Raw genomic sequence first — 19218 nt, 5'->3', positions numbered from 1 at the left:
TTCAAAATATAATGCCATTCACAATTGTTCAAAGAAAGAGAAATATAGGTATGGGGGAGAGACAGTTTAAGTTTGGTTCACAAAGGGAAGGCCTGATTGAGAGCAGAAAGGATGTAGAATAAAAGCAAAATACTAATGATACAGCCTTCCAATGTTTAAAAGAATTAGGCTCTATATAATTTTATCTCATCACCCAATATGTTTTTTTTTTTTTTTCGCATGGGCTGGCACCGGGAATAGAATTCAGGTCTCCGGCATGGCAGGTGAGAACTCTGCCACTGAGCCACCTTGGCCTGCCCCAGTATGTTGATTTCATGGCTGTAAAATTTCTCATTTCCTAAAAGTAGTTTCAGAATATACTTTTTTCTTATACAAAAGTAAATATTTATTTATAATGAAAAAGAAATCACAAATTTACATTTTTAAGTAACAAATATTATAGATACTACAAAATCTAGAAATATGGCCTATAATTTTTTATTGATTAGCAGTCTAACCCATCTATGAATTATTCTTTTTTGTGTTCTCTTTTGATTGGCTTTTTACATGATGACAATTTTAAATATTATTTTCTGTGCAAAAGATAGAAAGATAATTCACTTTTGTAGAATGGTTGATCAAAATTATTTTTATTATTATTAATAGAATAGGCAAGATTCTTGCAACGTCACAACTCTTTATTGTTAACGTCATAAGTAGGTTCTTGATTCTTGTCAAATCTTAGAAAACCTCTCTCAAGCTTCTGATTTCATACATGAGCTATACAATTTCAAGGTAGGTCACGTTTTCCTGTGTAGCTCCTAATCTTAAATGCTCTTCAAATTAACAAACCATTAACCAGTGTATCTTCTTTTTTGGGGGGGGGGTGCAAGGTCTAGAAATCGAACCCGGGTTTCCTGCATAGAAGGCAAGCATTCTACCACTGAACCATCCATGCACCCTCAGTTTATCTTTTATGTCATCATATAAATTGTGTTTTGTGTCACTATTCCTCTACTCTACTTTTAAAAAGTGTTCTATTTGCAAGTTTACTGATTCTCATAATTTTCTTTTTCGATGTTGTTGCATTTCCATTTTCTATATTTTCTGGGATCTCCTGATTCTATTCCTTGTCTTTGTGATTTAGCCCATCAGAATGTTTACTGTGAAATAATAAAGGTTTTTCACATGCTGAAGCTTCTTCCATTCTTCTTTGCTTCAGTTTACTTTTTTTTTTTCCCCAAGTAGAAATACTTCCTAATGACCACATTTGAATTTTGGTGGGATCACTAATTGGTTAGAGTCCAGAAAACTGTCCACATGAAGGCATCACCAGGGCTTTCTTCCTGAAGACTGGCTGCCGGTAATCCTTGGCTCTTCTCCCACATGGCAAGGCACATGGCATCACCTGCTAGTCTCTCCCTTCTCGATTTCAGAACATTCCTCCCCTCCCTGCCCCTGCCAGTTCTCTGTCCTGTCCTGCAGCATGGTAGTTGTGCTGAAGAATACCAAAAAGCTTTCTTACTATTCTCCACAAGTGTCTTTGGCTTCAATCCTAGAAATAGTTCTGGAAAATGGAACTTCATGGGCTATAGCCAGCAGATAGGTAAGGCTAATAAAGTACCTCCCTCTCCCTACAGAAAGATGAAATGCACATTTTTCACATCATCAATCTGAGATGGAGGTATTGAAAACCTGGCTTAGATTCCTAGAGGAAGTGACAGTAAACCTCCTGATTTATAGCACACTTCTTTCTACCAATGTCTTTTCAGACAGCCTCTCTGGCTTTTAAAACGTTTCTCTAGCTCTGATTGCTGTATCACTACATGATGTGCATGAGTGACAGGGGGCCATGGTGGACCGAGCACGGGGCTGCTGCCTAGTGTTCCTGGGCTTCCACCAGCTGCTGATTAATTATTTCTAGCTCTAGCAACTCTACCTGTCAAAATGAAGGGTGTGGACATCTTTGCTTTTATTGGTACCGTGGAGTTTATTTAGGGATTTTGTTGGATTGATTATAATGCTGCATAAAACAAATGATTTATATATATTTCATAGAAATAAATAATACATGTATTTGAAAGCCTTCTGGAAGCTTGACCCTATTTGTGGAGTCTTAACATTTCCTCCCTTCTTTTAAAGGTCAATTGACATTGAAAGTGAAATGATCAGATTTGCCATTTTCTATGCTGGGATTGGAATCCTAGTACTTATCACAGGATATTTTCAGGTTAGTAGCTCCACCATTTTATTTACAGATCAATATCTGGGTTCAAAGACGTTACAATGGAATGCAAGCTGTTTTCTTTAACCTTTAAGTTATTCAAAGTCCTAAGGAGTAGGGGTCTATTTCCTGGAAACAGGAGAGAATTGGGGGGGGGGGGGATTCTTCTTCTCAGGGCAGAGAAGAAGACATAAGCAGTTGTCCAGAAAGATGAAGAACAGACTTCTACTTTTAATGTCCTATCTTCCTCTGTCCTTAGTTAAATTTAGTTTTGTAAATTTAAATCTAACTTTAAACCAGGGAAGGGCTTGGAGTTTTAACCCTTTTTTGAAGAAAGACAAATATTTCATCTTTTGCCTTCTGTAGAAAAAAATAACGAATTCCTTCCCATTCATTCAAGAATTCCAGTAAGTTAGTACTAGTTGTAAAAAGAAATTAACCACTTTTCCCATTCTGGCATTGGATGTAATGACAGACTTGCTTTGCTTTGGATGGGCAAAAGCTGCCTGCAGATTCCCTGCTTGTGTCACAATTTTGCCTTATTTTCCCTGAAAATCACTGACTAGCCACCTAAAAACTATAGCAAAACTCACTTAGAAATGGCACGCAGAAATAGTGACTTACAAGCAATGATTGGCCCTGTGAATCGTATTTTACACACAAGGAAAGTGAAGCTCATTAAGGTTAAGTCCAAAAGTCATGGAACTGCTCAGTATCAGAGCTGGATTCAATTCCCAATCTTCCAGTTTGATGTCTGTAGTTCACCTGAGAACAAGCACTTGAGCTTCCAAGAAGAGGCATTTTGTAAATTGCTTCTCTCCTTTGCTAAACTGTTATTTTGAAATGATTTTCTCCTGAAAAGAGAAAAAGGAATTAATGTAATTTTTTAAAATGGGCTGCTAAACATTTCTTGCTCCATTTTCAGATATGCTTTTGGGTGATTGCTGCAGCTCGCCAGATACAGAAAATAAGAAAAGTCTACTTTAAGAGAATAATGAGAATGGAAATAGGATGGTTTGACTGCAATTCAGTGGGAGAGGTGAACACGAGATTTTCCGAGTAAGTAGCTGGTAGAACAATGTTTTGATGTATGTATGATTTTCTAATAATGGAACTGTTGTTCCTAAATTGTATAATTTGAGGTACATTTTCCAGTTTTTTTTTATATTTTTTGTTTCCTAAGTTGGGCTTTTTTAAGTTGCATGGCTTTATCAGAGGTAATGCTTTACCAAATATGGTAATTAAAAATTGAAAAACAGGGCACTATAATTTGATTTGTAGGCTCTTGATTAAGATATTATAAATAAAGTATTATGGAAGAGAGTTGAAAGAAGTAGGGTTATTTGGTCTCAAAAGGAGAGGTCACTGGATGCCTCAATATGTGTGCCCATAGGAAAAATGATATTATTAGAACTATCTTGCTGTATCTGTGGAGGCAATTTTAGCACATAAAAACAAAAGGAAAAAATCCAAAAATGTTTGATAAATATTCAAATTAAAAAGCTGGATATAAATCCACTTTACATCCAATTACTAAATTGGGTCATTAACACCCCCAGAAGTTCGAAAGGGGTCTTGAATAATTAGAAGCAGACGAATCTTATTGAACTTTGCGGTCCCATGAGCGGCAGTGTGTAGTAAAGATGAAAACAGACTGAAGGCTGGGACTCTTAGATTCTAGTACTCATTCTGCCCCTTACTTACTGTGACCTTGAACTAAAACTTAACCTTGCTAGGTTGCAATTGTCTAATATTTGGGTAATCTCAGGTTCTCTTGCTATCAAGTCCCAAGCCATTTGCTCTATTTATACAGAGATTAAGGGAAGGGTTTTAGGAATATGAAATTAACGTGATTCTATTCAACCGACTGTGCAAAGTACAAAAATAAACCTCAGAGCTCTTGCTCTTAAAGAATTTATGGCTTAGTAGAAGGGATAAGAGGAACAAGCATAAAAAAAAACAACAATCAGAGCTAACAGGAATAATACCTGTTCCATGCTTTATATATAATAACCAACTGAATCTTCTTTATTACCTTTTGAAGTAGGTTCTGTTTTATTATCCCCATTTTTCAGATGAGGAAAAGAGGCACAGAGAGCTTAAGTAACTTGTCCAAAAAGAGCTGGTATTTAAATTCAGAGTCTGGTTTCAGAGTCTGTGCTCTTAACCACTACTCTCTACTGCCTCTAAGCAGAATGTAATAATTACATACATACACGGATACACTGTAATTAAATTTGCATGGAAATATAGGGAAGAAGATATTACTTCTTTCTGGGGGATTTTATAAGGTTTCATGAATTAGGTGGTATATGAGTACAGCTGAAATTATTTAGCTGGTATGGAAAAGGTAAAACAAGGGCTTTTCAGGACCAAACAAGGGTATGAGCTAGAAGAAAGCATGAAACAGATGAGATTATCCCCAATAGCCTTTTCAACATTGAAAGACACCAGTTGGGAAAGCTGGGCTAGAGACCATTTACTTGGCTATTAGGGAAAAGGTTTGTTGACTTCTCAAGGAGCAGCAAATTTTTCAAGATTTAAAGGCAGTTATATGTCTTCGGGTGATGAAATAAAGACACGGGAGTGTTTAGAAGTGAAAGATTTTTTTCAGTCAACATTTGACTTGGTTATATTTAATTTTAATGATCAAACCTTCTCTTGCTTTCTAGTGATATTAATAAAATCAATGATGCCATTGCTGACCAAATAGGCCTTTTCCTTCAGCGCATAACCACAAGCATCTGTGGGTTCCTGCTGGGATTTTACAGGGGTTGGAAACTGACTCTGGTTATTATTTCCATCAGCCCACTCATTGGGATTGGAGCCGCCATCATTGCTCTGGTAAGACTGTCCCCTTGCTTCTCTCTCTGGGAAGACATTTGCATTGATGCACAGCTGAAAAGGTGAAGCTTGTTTCCTACCTCCTGAGTATTGTTAGTCAGTATCAGTCATGGATTGAATTGTGTACCAATGCCTGGTCCTGTGAATGTGAATGCATTTGCCAACAGGAGCACTGAAGATGTTATGAGTTAAGACAAGGCTGTGGAGTGAGTCGCTACAATGGTGCCTCATGGAAACAGGTTCAGAGCACAACAGAAACTTTTAGTAAACAATCCCTTTGTTGCATGGAATAAAGAGTCCCAGAAAAGGCAAATAATCTCCTTGTCACTTAGCACAAATGGTCCACAGGAGCAGAGAAAGCACTCCCATCACAGCTGATTTCCTGGGGTGGTCAGAAACTGCCCAGGGTTGGGGTCCATAGCTAGTGGCAACATACTCCCCACTTCACGTTAGAGAAAAGAGACTGATCTATACTGTTTGAGTGTGTTTTTAATCCACTGTGGGCGAAGGGGCCTCTGCCCCTGAGAATTCCTTTTCTGATAAGGACTCTGGGGCAGCTTGTTCCTGGTTTCTCGGTTTGAGGTCTGGTGGGGCCTTTTCATTAGACTTAATATTTCCCCCAGGTTGTGGAACAGCACACACTAGAAAAGGAGGTGAGGGTGGAGGATGGCCGCCAAGCAAGTGTCCTGACTTCCCCAGAGAAGGAGGTGGGGTTAGGTGAGTTCTGGATGATGGCCGCTTAACAGATGTCAAATCGGATTAGGGTGGGCCTTAATCCAACGTGACTGGTGTCCTTATAAGCAGAGGGAATTTGGACACGGTGAATAGGAGTAGGATGGGGAGAGAGAGATGGCCATGTGAGGGAGGCAGAGACTGAGTTATGGATTGCTGGCAAGCACCACCAGAATGCTACAGACTTCAGAGAAAGTATGGTCCTGCTGACACCCTGATTTTGGACTTCTAGTCTCCAGAACTGTGAGGCAATAAATTCCTATTGTCTAAGTCACCCAGTTCTGGGGTATTCATTAGAGCAGCCCTATTTGCAAAGGAAGATTACAGCATTATCACTATTGTGCTTGACTATTCCCCAGTATCAAATTTTATTCCATAGATTAAGGATTTATGATGTTTTTGATAACCTGATTATGATATTAGTAACAATAACAACTATATTATTTCAACATCTACTATTTTGGCAGGCATTATTAAGGGCTTTATACGCATTACCTCTGATCCTTTCAACAATCTTATAAAGGAAGTATTTCTCTAATATAAATATAAGAAACTGAGGTACAGAGAGGTAAAAGGACATGCCTGGGATTGCAGAGCTAGCGACTAGCAGAGTAGGATTCAAGCTCCAGTGCTCCTGACTGCAAATCCCACCCAATCTCCAATATGCCTGTGGCTTCCCAAGGTCTCTGGAGCCCAGACACTCCTCTCAAAAAGGCACAACAACACACCCCAATCACTAACGAGCATGTAAAAGAGATTTCTGCAATCACAGCTGAAGCCAGATAGCCTCAGGAGTTCTCAAAGAAATCGTGACCTCAACCAAGGGTGGTGCTTTGAGGATTCTTGACTCATTCTCAAGAAAGAATTTAAGGACTAGTCATGTGTACAGCCAAATAGTTTAATAAGCTTGATACCAGAAAATGCCAAGAGTTCTGGGCTAGATGCTGGAGAGCCCTGGGAATTCTTGTCTGGATGCTGGAGAGCCACGGGAATTTTGGAGAAGTTTAGACCAGGGGCTGATGCAGTAAAGGTTCTTAACTTAGCCACAGGAAAGAACCTGAGGACTTGTCAGTGCATACAGCCAAAGAATCCAAAGACTAGCCAGTGGGCACAGCCCAAAACTTTAATGTGTAGTGCAGATGAGCACAGGCATTCTCCAAAGGAGGAGAAGCAGTTTAAGGTTTGCATTAAGGACCTGGAGGGGCCCTTACGCCTTTGGCTATGCTAAAATGGGATCAATGAGCTGCACTTTTTATTGGTTCTTCTCAGAGTGCCAACCTGTGTGTGGGGGGGGGAGGGGGTGTTGGGGGGGGGGCTGGGTGTGTGGGCCAAAAGGAAATTTTTGTTATGGGGGTTAGAATCACTTCCCCCTCCCTCCTTCCCTATCTAACCTGCCTCACAACTGTGTTGTCCCTTCCATCTGATTAGTTTCAGAAAGAAAAGATTATCTGACCCATTTTGAGCTATATCCTAGTCACAGATGACTTCCCAAGGATTTAGGTTAAAATAAAGTAAAGGAACAGGAATTTTAGGTTCACCACAGTTTAAGAAAGAAAAAAAAAACAACAAAACTCCAAAGGATTGAGGTAGATGCACACTCATTAATCATTGAACAAAGAGAACATTCTCCAGGAATAGATTTTCCAGCAAAACATTCTCTACTATCCACAGATTATATTACTCAAATATATTCCAATGTTTGAATATATATATAATTCTATATTCCAATATTAGAAAAAAATGGTTTCTAATGACAATAGTAAAGGGCTCACTCTACTAACCTGTCCCACCTGGCTCTACGTCTTATAAGTTGTGTGACCACCAGAGATACTGAACTCATCAAAACCTGTCTCTTCATCTTTAAAATAGGGCTAATACCTCCCAAAGTCATTGTGACAGTTCAGGGTATAATCCACTAAAGCGTTTAGCATCGTGGCCTGCACAGAGTTAAATGCTAAATAGCTGCTATTTTTTTTTGCAATTCATCACTTCACACAAGCTTTACAATTTTCCCTACCACATGTAAAGCCAGCTATAGGCTTTTTGGCTGCATCCCAGGGGACCTTCAGCTTCCTTGGAGGGGTCTCAGGGGTTCTGCGAACATTTGATTCAACTTTTTATTTATTTTTATTTTTTTACCAAATACATTTAATCTGTTATTTTCCATACCTGTGGTAAACGAGTACACATGGCCAAATGGATTGTATGCCACATTTTAACATGTGGGAAAACAACATTATGCACTTGCTCCACCAGTTTAACTTTGTTGGTTTTAAGCCGACTTATCACATAGTTTCTTCTGTCATCTCAGTGAACATATTTCTACTTCTTGCAAATGTGTCACCGATTTGGAATGCTGTAGCTCTGCACTGGTGTTTTCTTGCATTCAGGCCTGTGCGTGTTTGTATAAAATGATAGGGGCAACTTCAGTTTATCTAATTCAAAGGCAAGACAGAAAAAGGCTTTGGGGCGAGATGTGAAACTTAAGCGGTCATGGGTTTTGTAAGCGTTTGTCTGATTTTTATAGTTTTGATGAGAAATATAGCTATTTCTTTTTTTTTTTTGTAAAAAAAAAGGATTTAATTTTACAAACCTTGCCACACATTGACAAGCTTACCCAAGTTATTCTTCATGGGAAGGCACCTGCCATCGCGGACATGTATGATATGATTGGCACAGCACAACTCTTTTCTTCTGGGAACTGTCCCCTCCATCCACATGGCTACCCAGGGAGCCATTGTCCTTATATAATCTGCCCCCAGCCATGATTAGTTCAGGTGTGGACACCTGTCCGAAGATGGGCTAATAAAACCCTTCCTTGTTATTTTTTTCTTATTTGAACTGAGAAACAAGTAATCCTTTTTTGAATGGTCAAAATTAAAAAAAAAATTAAAGCTCAGGAACTCTTCTCAGTCATGTTTCCCATTAAGATAAGGGAGTGTATCTTCTCCAGTTGTTTCAGTAATTCTCCAAGATACCTACTGTACCGGTTTGGTTCTGTGGTGGAACCCAGAAAAACCATGTCCTTTAATCCCCACTCAATATTGCTGGCTGGGAGCATTTTGATTATTCCCATGGAGACGTGACCCACCCATTGTGGGTAGTAACTTTTGATCAGATAGCTTCCATGGAGTTGAGACTCCACCCATTAATCCTTTAAAAAAAGAAACGTTTTGGAGAGAGTCCCTGTTTTGTTTTGTTTTGTTCATTGAGAGAGTCCCATTTTAGAGCCACGAGAAAGCCATGGCAGAGCCGAGCAGAACCATGAGAGAACCACAGAGTCCACTAGTCAGTAACCTTTGGAGATGAAGAAAGAGAACACCCCAGGGGGAGCTTCATGAAATAAGAAGCCCGGAGAGAAAGCTAGCAGATGCCACCATGTGCCCTTCTAGCCGAGACAGAGAGACCCTGAATGTTGTTGGCCTCCATGAACCTAGGTATCTTTCCCTGGATGCCTTAGATTGGACATTTCTATAGACTTGTTTTGTTTGCACTGGTGACAATCGAGGTCTTAGTCTGGTCTGTGGCCTCAGATGAAGACTTGACTGAGGAAGGAGTTGCTTCCAGCGTCACTCATGTGCTTGCCAGGATTCAGTTTCTTTTTTTTCTTTTCACTGTGCTGTTCTTTTTTTTTTTTTTTTTAATTAACGGAAAAAAGAAATTAACCCAACATTTAGAAATCATACCATTCTACATATGCAATCAGTAATTCTTAACATCATCACATAGATGCATGATCATCGTTTCTTAGTACATTTGCATCGGTTTAGAAGAACTAGCAACACAACAGAAAAAGATATAGAATGTTAATATAGAGAAAAAAAATAAAAGTAATAATAATAGTAAAAAAAAAAATTAAAAAAAAAACCTAAAGCTCAGATGCAGCTTCATTCAGTGTTTTAACATGATTACTTTAAAATTAGGTATTATTGTGCTGTCCATTTTTGAGTTTTTGTATCTAGTCCTGTTGCACAGTCTGTATCCCTTCAGCTCCAATGACCCATTATCTTACCCTGTTTCTAACTCCTGCTGGTCTCTGTTACCAATGACATATTCCAAGTTTATTCTCGAATGTCGCTTCACATCAGTGGGACCATACAGTATTTGTCCTTTAGTTTTTGGCTAGTCTCACTCAGCATAATGTTCTCTAGGTCCATCCATGTTATTACATGCTTCATAAGTTTATCCTGTCTTAAAGCTGCATAATATTCCATCGTATGTATATACCACAGTTTGTTCAGCCACTCGTCTGTTGATGGACATTTTGGCTGTTTCCATCTCTTTGCAATTGTAAATAACACTGCTATAAACATTGGTGTGCAAATGTCTGTTTGTGTCTTTGCCCTTAAGTCCTTTGAGTAGATACCCAGCAATGGTATTGCTGGGTCATATGGCAATTCTATATTCAGCTTTTTGAGGAACCGCCAAACTGCCTTCCACAGTGGTTGCACCATTTGACATTCCCACCAACAGTGGATAAGTATGCCTCTTTCTCTGCATCCTCTCCAGCACTTGTCATTTTCTGTTTTGTTGATAATGGCCATTCTGGTGAGTGTGAGATGCTATCTCATTATGGTTTTGATTTGCATTTCTCTTATGGCCAGGGACATTGAGAATCTCTTCATGTGCCTTTTGACCATTTGTATTTCCTCTTCTGAGAGGTGTCTGTTCAAGTCCTTTTCCCATTTTGTAATTGGATTGGCTGTCTTTTTGTTGTTGAGTTGAACAATCTCTTTATAAATTCTGGATACTAGACCTTTATCTGATATGTCATTTCCAAATATTGTCTCCCATTGTGTAGCCTGTCTTTCTACTTTCTTGATGAAGTTCTTTGATGCACAAAAGTGTTTAATTTTGAGGAGCTCCCATTTCTTTCTTTTTTTCTTCAGTGCTCTTGCTTTAGGTTTAAGGTCCATAAAACCGCCTCCAATTGTAAGTTTCATAAGATATCTCCCAACATTTTCCTCTAACTGTTTTATGGTCTTAGACCTAATGTTTAGATCTTTGATCCATTTTGAGTTAACTTTTGTGTAGGGTGTGAGATATGGGTCTTCTTTCATTCTTTTGCATATGGATATCCAGTTCTCTAGGCACTATTTATTGAAGAGACTGTTCTGTCCCAGGTGAGTTGGCTTGACTGCCTTATCAAAGATCAAATGTCCATAAATGAGAGGGTCTATATCTGAGCACTCTATTCGATTCCATTGGTCGATATATCTATCTTTATGCCAATACCATGCTGTTTTGACCACTGTGGCTTCATAATATGCCTTAAAGTCCGGCATCGCGAGACCTCCAGCTTCGTTTTTTTTCCTCAAGATGTTTTTAGCAATTCGGGGCACCCTGCCCTTCCAGATAAATTTGCTTATTGGTTTTTCTATTTCTGAAAAATAAGTTGTTGGGATTTTGATTGGTATTGCATTGAATCTGTAAATCAATTTAGGTAGGATTGACACCTTAACTATATTTAGTCTTCCAATCCATGAACACGGTATGCCCTTCCATCTATTTAGGTCTTCTGTGATTTCTTTTAACAGTTTTTTGTAGTTTTCTTTGTATAGTTTTTTTGTCTCTTTAGTTAAATTTATTCCTAGGTATTTTATTCTTTTAGTTGCAATTGTAAATGGGATTCGTTTCTTGATTTCCCCCTCAATTTGTTCATTGCTGGTGTACAGAAATGCTACAGATTTTTGAATGTTGATCTTGTAACCTGCTACTTTGCTGTACTCATTTATTAGCTCTAGTAGTTTTGTTGTGGATTTTTCCGGGTTTTCGACGTATAGTATCATATCATCTGCAAACAGTGATAGTTTTACTTCTTCCTTTCCAATTTTGATGCCTTGTATTTCTTTTTCTTGTCTAATTGCTCTGGCTAGAACCTCCAACACAATGTTGAATAATAGTGGTGATAATGGATATCCTTGTCTTGTTCCTGATCTTAGGGGGAAAGTTTTCAATTTTTCCCCATTGAGGATGATATTAGGTGTGGGTTTTTCATATATTCCCTCTATCATTTTAAGGAAGTTTCCTTGTATTCCTATCTTTTGAAGTGTTTTCAACAGGAAAGGATGTTGAATCTTGTCAAATGCCTTCTCTGCATCAATTGAGATGATCATGTGATTTTTCTGCTTTGATTTGTTGATATGGTGTATTACATTAATTGATTTTCTTATGTTGAACCATCCTTGCATACCTGGGATGAATCCTACTTGGTCATGATGTATAATTCTTTTAATGTGTTGTTGGATATGATTTGCTAGAATTTTATTGAGGATTTTTGCATCTATATTCATTAGAGAGATTGGTCTGTAGTTTTCTTTTTTTGTAATATCTCTGCCTGGTTTTAGTATGAGGGTGATGTTGGCTTCATAGAATGAATTAGGTAGCTTTCCCTCCACTTCGATTATTTTGAAGAGTTTGAGGAGAGTTGGTACTAATTCTTTCTGGAATGTTTGATAGAATTCACATGTGAAGCCGTCTGGTCCTGGACTTTTCTTTTTGGGAAGCTTTTGAATGACTAATTCAATTTCTTTACTTGTGATTGGTTTGTTGAGGTCATCTATTTCTTCTTGAGTCAAAGTTGGTTGTTCATGTCTTTCCAGGAACCCATCCATTTCATCTAAATTGTTGTATTTATTAGCGTAAAGTTGTTCATAGTATCCTGTTATTACCTTCTTTATTTCTGTGAGGTCAGTAGTTATGTCTCCTCTTCCATTTCTGATCTTATTTATTTGCATCCTCTCTCTTCTTCTTTTTGTCAATCTTGATAAGGGCCCATCAATCTTGTTGATTTTCTCATAGAACCAACTTCTGGTCTTACTGATTTTCTCTATTGTTTTCATGTTTTCAATTTCATTTATTTCTGCTCTAATCTTTGTTATTTCTTTCCTTTTGCTTGCTTTGGGGTCAGTTTGCTGTTCTTTCTCCAGTTCTTCCAAGTGGACAGTTAATTCCTGAATTTTTGCCTTTTCTTCTTTTCTGATATAGGCATTTAGAGCAATAAATTTCCCTCTTAGCACTGCCTTTGCTGTGTCCCATAAGTTTTGATATATTGTGTTTTCATTTTCATTCGCCTCGGGGTATTTACTAATTTCTCTTGTGATTTCTTCTTTGACCCACTCGTTGTTTAAGAGTGTGTTGTTGAGCCTCCACGTATTTGTGGATTTTCTGGCACTCCGCCTATTATTGATTTCCAACTTCATTCCTTTATGATCCGAGAAAGTGTTGTGAATGATTTCAATCTTTTTAAATTTGTTAAGACTTGCTTTGTGACCCAGCATATGGTCTATCTTTGAGAATGATCCATGAGCACTTGAGAAAAAGGTGTATCCTGCTGTTGTGGGATGTAATGTCCTATAAATGTCTGTTAAGTCTAGCTCATTTATAGTAATATTCAGATTCTCTATTTCTTTATTGATCCTCTGTCTAGATGTTCTGTCCATTGATGAGAGTGGTGAATTGAAGTCTCCAACTATTATGGTAGATGTGTCTATTTCCCTTTTCAGTGATTGCAGTGTATTCCTCACGTATTTTGGGGCATTCTGATTCCGTGCGTAAATATTTATGATTGTTATGTCTTCTTGTTTAATTGTTCCTTTTATTAGTATATAGTGTCCTTCTTTGTCTCTTTTAACTATTTTACATTTGAAGTCTAGTTTGTTGGATATTAGTATAGCTACTCCTGCTCTTTTCTGGTTGTTATTTGCATGAAATATCTTTTCCCAACCTTTCACTTTCAACCTATGTTTATCTTTGGGTCTAAGATGTGTTTCCTGTAGACAGCAGATGGTAGGATCCTGTTTTTTAATCCATTCTGCCAGTCTATGTCTTTTGATTGGGGAATTCAGTCCATTGACATTTAGTGTTATTACTGTTTGGATAATATTTTCCTGTACCATTTTGCCTTTTGTATTATATATATCATATCTGACTTTCCTTCTTTCTACACTCTTCTCCATGCCTCTCTCTTCTGTCTTTTCGTATCTGACTCTAGTGCTCCCTTTAGTATTTCTTGTAGAGCTGGTCTCTTGGTCACAAATTCTCTCAGTAACTTTTTGTCTGAGAATGTTTTAATTTCTCCCTCATTTTTGAAGGACAGTTTTGCTGGATATAGGAGTCTTGGTTGGCAGTTTTTCTCTTTTAGTAATTTAAATATATCATCCCACTGTCTTCTAGCTTCCATGGTTTCTGCTGAGAAATCTACACATAGTCTTATTGGGTTTCCCTTGTATGTGATGGATTGCTTTTCTCTTGCTGCTTTCAAGATCCTCTCTTTCTCTTTGACCTCTGACATTCTAACTAGTAAGTGTCTTGGAGAATGCCTATTTGGGTCTAATCTCTTTGGGGTGCGCTGCACTTCTTGGATCTGTAATTTTAGGTCTTTCATAAGAGTTGGGAAATTTTCAGTGATAATTTCTTCCATTAGTTTTTCTCCTCCTTTTCCCTTCTCTTCTCCTTCTGGGACACCCACAACACGTATATTTGTGCGGTTCATATTGTCCTTGAGTTCCCTGATACCCTGTTCAAATTTTTCCATTCTTTTTCCTGATAGTTTCTGTTTCTTTTTGGAATTCAGATGTTCCATCCTCCAAATCACTAATTCTATCTTCTGTCTCTTTAAATCTATCATTGTAGGTATCCATTTTTTTTCCATCTTTTCTACTTTATCCTTCACTTCCATAAGTTCTGTGATTTGTTTTTTCAGTTTTTCTATTTCTTGTTTTTGTTCAGCCCATGTCTTCTTCATGTCCTCCCTCAATTTATCGATTTCGTTTTTGAAGAGGTTTTCCATTTCTGGTTGTATATTCAGCATTAGTTGTCTCAGCTCCTGTATCTCATTTGAACTAGTGGTTTGTTCCTTTGACTGGGCCATATTTTCAATTTTCTGAGTGTGATCCGTTATCTTCTGCTGGCGTCTGGGCATTTAGACAGATTTCCCTGGGTGTTGGACCCAACAGGTTGAAAGATTTTTCTGTGAAATCTCTGGGTTCTGTTTTTCTTATCCTGCCCAGTAGGTGGCGCTCGTGGCACACGTTTGTCTGCGGGTCCCACCAGTAAAAGGTGCTGTGGGTCCTTTAACTTTGGAACACTCTTGCCGTGGGGGAGGTTCGCCAGCCGAAGCGGCTTGGAAGAGTGCCAGCCGGCCCGGGGGTCCGAACACGGGGAGGGTCACTGGCCACCGCAGCCCGGGTGAGCGCCCGTCCGAATTTCCTAGTTGGCCCGGGGTGCCAAGCGTGGCGGGAGGGCACCGGCCGCCGCGGCCCAGGAGAGTGCACCGTTCCCAGCTGGACTGGGGAGTCACGTGTTTGGAAGGGACCCCCCCCCGGTCACCGTTCTCCACGGCCTGGGGATTTCCGATCCAATTCTCTCAGTTGGTCCGGGGGTCCGCACGTGGTGGGGGCGCCAACCGCCGCGGCTTGAGGGGATCGCCTGCCCAATTCTGCCAGCTGGCCGGGGAAGCACTATTTCTTAATATGCGTCTTCTAAGTCCTTTATCAGTTTAACTGAAGTGTTCTGAGATTATGTAATGTGCCGTTACAAGAAAAACTAACATCATTTGCAACTACTTAATTTTCTCATTACTATGTAATCAATACATATTTCTGAAATAAATTAGATAAAAACTGCACTGTTATCCATTACACTCAAATTCAGATTTTAGCATTGATGAAAATAGTCTCACTTTTGTTATTGTTGCCTTTACAATTCATAAATATTATAAAATGCAGGCTTGTGAAATAAGCATATTGTAAAAAATATATAATGTTTACCAATTTTTTTTTCTTAGAATTCTATTTAAGATTTGGTTTGATAAAAGTTTGCCACTGAAAAAGTTTGGAAAAACTATTGGAATATAAGAAACTCCCTATGTCTGGATTCTATGTATTTTTTAGGCTTCTGAGATAACTCCTTTTCAACAATAATTGCTTTTCCCCCTGATTGTCTCTTAATTTGTGACAGTGGTTTCTTTGAGTGTTAATTGTAATTGAGACTCATCCAAGTCCAATTTTAGGAAAAGTAACTTACTATTAAGTACAGATGTGTTTTCATTTCCTTTTGTAAAAATTAAAACAGTAATTAGTTGAGCCCCTACAGTTTGGTCAAAATAGTGTAATATTGATCTGCAGCTTTCTCCTTTGAGATTACCTCTGCAGCAGCATGCCTGCATATGCTCAGAACCTCACTTTCATTCTATACCCTAATCAGTAATGACATCTGTGCAAGCCTCTGGTCTTTGCCACTTTTGTCTATAAATTGTGCAATGGTCTTTGGCCAACAGCAGTGAAATATCAACTAGTTTGAATCGAAAACTTCATTAATGTAATGACTGAAGCTCTTTAGTTTCACAGAATGCCCTATCTGGAATCTAGTCTATAAAAGGGTGTTTGGGACTGACTTTTAAAATATACTTATTTTATGGTGGTAAATTATATATAATATAAAGTTTGTCATTTTAAGCATACAATTCCATGGCATTAATTAGATTCACAATACTGTACAACCATCACCACTATCTTTTTCCAAAACTTTCTCATTGCCCCAAATGGAGCATTAATTTTCCATTACCCTCCCCACCCCCCAGTCCTTGATATCCTCTGGTAATTGAGTCATTATATGTATATAAATAGCCAAAGACCATGGGTGAGACTTTCCATGGACCAAATTGGGACCAAATTCTTCCCTCTTGCAAACGATGTTACTGTGAGAATCTTGCTTTATATTACATAGCACCACAGGTTCACACTATTAAACGAATCACTGAATGACAAACTGGCTTACCTAATTACCTGATCTTCACGTTTTCTTCTCTTCTTTTGGATTTTAGAGTGTGTCCAGGTTTACTGATTATGAGTTGAAGGCCTATGCCAAAGCAGGGTCTGTGGCTGATGAAGTCATTTCATCTATGAGGACAGTGGCTGCTTTTGGTGGTGAAAAGAAAGAGGTTGAAAGGTTGGTTAATTGAAATGTCTGCCACTTTCCTGAACTGATCAGTATGCCACCCTAAATCTTCCCCTTCGTCCAAGTGAGAGTCCACCTTGGCTTATGGCGCCCTGAGAGAATTTTCGCTCTAGAGGTAGCTCAGCAGAGACATTTAGATGGGTCAAAGCACTACAAGAAGTTGTGGTTGATTTGTGCTTTAGAGAGCCTGACCGAGGGTAGACAGTTGTTTCAAACATGTATGTGCTATGCATGATCCCTGTGTGCCACCTCATGCCAGTCTGTAACCTTATTTGCTGCCATTAAAGAAAAGCCTACGTGATCCAGAATGTAATTCCGCACATTTTTATTGAACATATTTTATTCAGTTGCCACATTACATGCTCTTTATACAGTTTGATAGGATTTCTATTTTTTAAAACAAAATTTAGCAGTGTGTATTATAGACCCATCATTCCAAAAATTAATTCTGAATGAAAACAAGAAAACGAAACAGGGAAAGCAACACAGTTGCCCAAAATATATAGTTCTGTTTATTCCTTAATTCATGTGATATTTCTCCTATGTGCAAGGTACTGATTATATTGAAAACAACCACTAAATTGATGGGAATTCTTATTTTATGTGTTGTAGGCCAGTTGTGATGATATCATACTCTATTGCTACCATAGTCACCAAACCAAAAAGAGACTAGGCTTTACAATCTCTACCCTCTTTTCATTTTCCTTTTTTTAGTTCACAAAAAATTTCTCATAAAACTTTTAGTAGCACTTTTCCTCCACCATAAAAGATATTAATTACCCTAGTTAATTAAAAAGCCAACATGTATGTTTTAACAATTATAACAAACATAGGCTAGACCTTCAGTTTGTGCCTTGTGAGATGTTGAAAGTTCCCTATGAATTTATCTTTTGAGATGATGGAAGGCGTTTACAGACTGTCTGAACTGTAAGACAATGTCTGTAGTAAATGAGTAGATAAAGAATCACTGGAACTTGGTCCTTGGGTTGAATTTCCATCGAGTTTCAGTTGTCTCTGTCCCCGTGGCTATTGTCTGTAGCCTTGAACCCAACTAGTTACCTTACAAAGTAGCATCTTGATCACAGGGCAGATGGGTAAATGTATGCAAACATTAGTTCCAAATCTGGAGCAAAAACGCCCAAGTCATCTGATCTTATTTGGGGTTCACTGCATCATTTTCTGGTAGAAAGCATGGCATGTGACTTGGGAAAAAAAAGCAATTTAAGCACAAAGAGTACTAGCTCGCTCACATTAAAACGCATGTGTTGACAATTCTTTCCTCGTAGAGCAAAGTTTACTCCACTGTTGCTCATCCAAGCATCAATCAACTACGAGGCTTTCAACACAGTTCATTGCCAGGCTAAAACAAACTTTAAATAACTACACAGAGATTGTGACAATTTTCTTTTTCAAAAGTTGCTGTATGCTTGGGGCAGTTTTAGAATCACTTAGTTAAACTACTGCATTGTGGACAGTTTTCAACATTATAACTTGAACTACTGCCTCTGATGTAGACTCAAACTTTTCTCTTTACAGATATGAGAAAAATCTTGTGTTTGCCCAGCGTTGGGGAATTAGAAAAGGTATAGTGATGGGATTCTTTACTGGATACGTCTGGTGTATCATCTTCTTTTGCTATGCACTGGCCTTCTGGTATGGCTCCAAACTCGTACTGGATGAAGGAGAATATACACCAGGAACCCTTGTTCAGGTATTTTGATCTTGATGACTAGACATATCATTTCCTGCAGATATCTCAAAAAAGTCCACTGTTAATATACTTTGTTTTTCCTTTAGTGTCTGAGGCAGGAAATATCAATGATTTGATGGCATCCATCTGCAGAGGCAAACAATAATTGTGCATTTTATAGTAAAGCGATGCCACATGTTTGAACTTATGATACAGTGACTTCCAATTAGCTTAAGATTTTATAGCTGCTAAACTATGATTTCCTGACTGTGGTCCAAAAGAAATATATATGAAAATGGAAAGCCAGTGATTGCTCACTGAAAGTTAATAGCTCATATGGCTGAGCTTAATAATAGTACAAGAGTTGTACCAATGGCCCTTTTTGTGGAATACAATGAATTACTAAAATACCAAGTCAGTAATATCAACTGTGCATCTGATACAAATATATTTTATTGTTCACTTGTTCTATAGCAGCTTAAACTGCATAATGCCATGGCTACTTTAATTTTCAGTGCCATTTCAGTTATTCATTTAATAAATAGTTATTGAGCATCTACTATGTGCCAAACCCTACAAAGTGCAGGCTTTCAATAGTGAACAAAAGAAATGTGATCTTTGCCTTGGTGAAATTTACAATTTTGTGGGGGAAGATAGGCAATAATTAAATAGTCATGTAATTGCACGATGATAAATGGTGGCGTGTGCTAGGAAGTGGAGTACAGGGAACCCTGGCTGTGAATAGCATGGTGACCAGGTGTGGATGGGGTCAGGGAAGGCTTTTTATCCT

At 38.3% G+C, this 19218-nt stretch overlaps 1 protein-coding gene across 3 annotated transcripts in view; it reads left to right on the top strand.

Moving 5' to 3' along the window:
* Positions 1–19218, top strand: part of ABCB11 (ATP binding cassette subfamily B member 11) — a 151053-nt gene that overhangs the window by 61288 nt on the left and 70547 nt on the right. For all 3 annotated transcript variants that reach the window (XM_077154074.1, XM_077154075.1, XM_077154073.1), the window contains 5 exons: positions 2122–2209; positions 3129–3262; positions 4876–5047; positions 16605–16729; positions 18275–18449. In XM_077154074.1, coding sequence (XP_077010189.1) covers positions 2122–2209; positions 3129–3262; positions 4876–5047; positions 16605–16729; positions 18275–18449 — 694 coding nt within the window. The remainder of the gene's footprint in view (positions 1–2121; positions 2210–3128; positions 3263–4875; positions 5048–16604; positions 16730–18274; positions 18450–19218) is intronic.

Source organism: Tamandua tetradactyla, chromosome 3 (assembly GCF_023851605.1).
Source record: "Tamandua tetradactyla isolate mTamTet1 chromosome 3, mTamTet1.pri, whole genome shotgun sequence".
Classification (NCBI taxonomy): Eukaryota; Metazoa; Chordata; class Mammalia; order Pilosa; family Myrmecophagidae; genus Tamandua; species Tamandua tetradactyla.
Note: the sequence above shows the minus strand (reverse complement) of the source record. Positions and strands in the feature narration are given on the sequence as shown.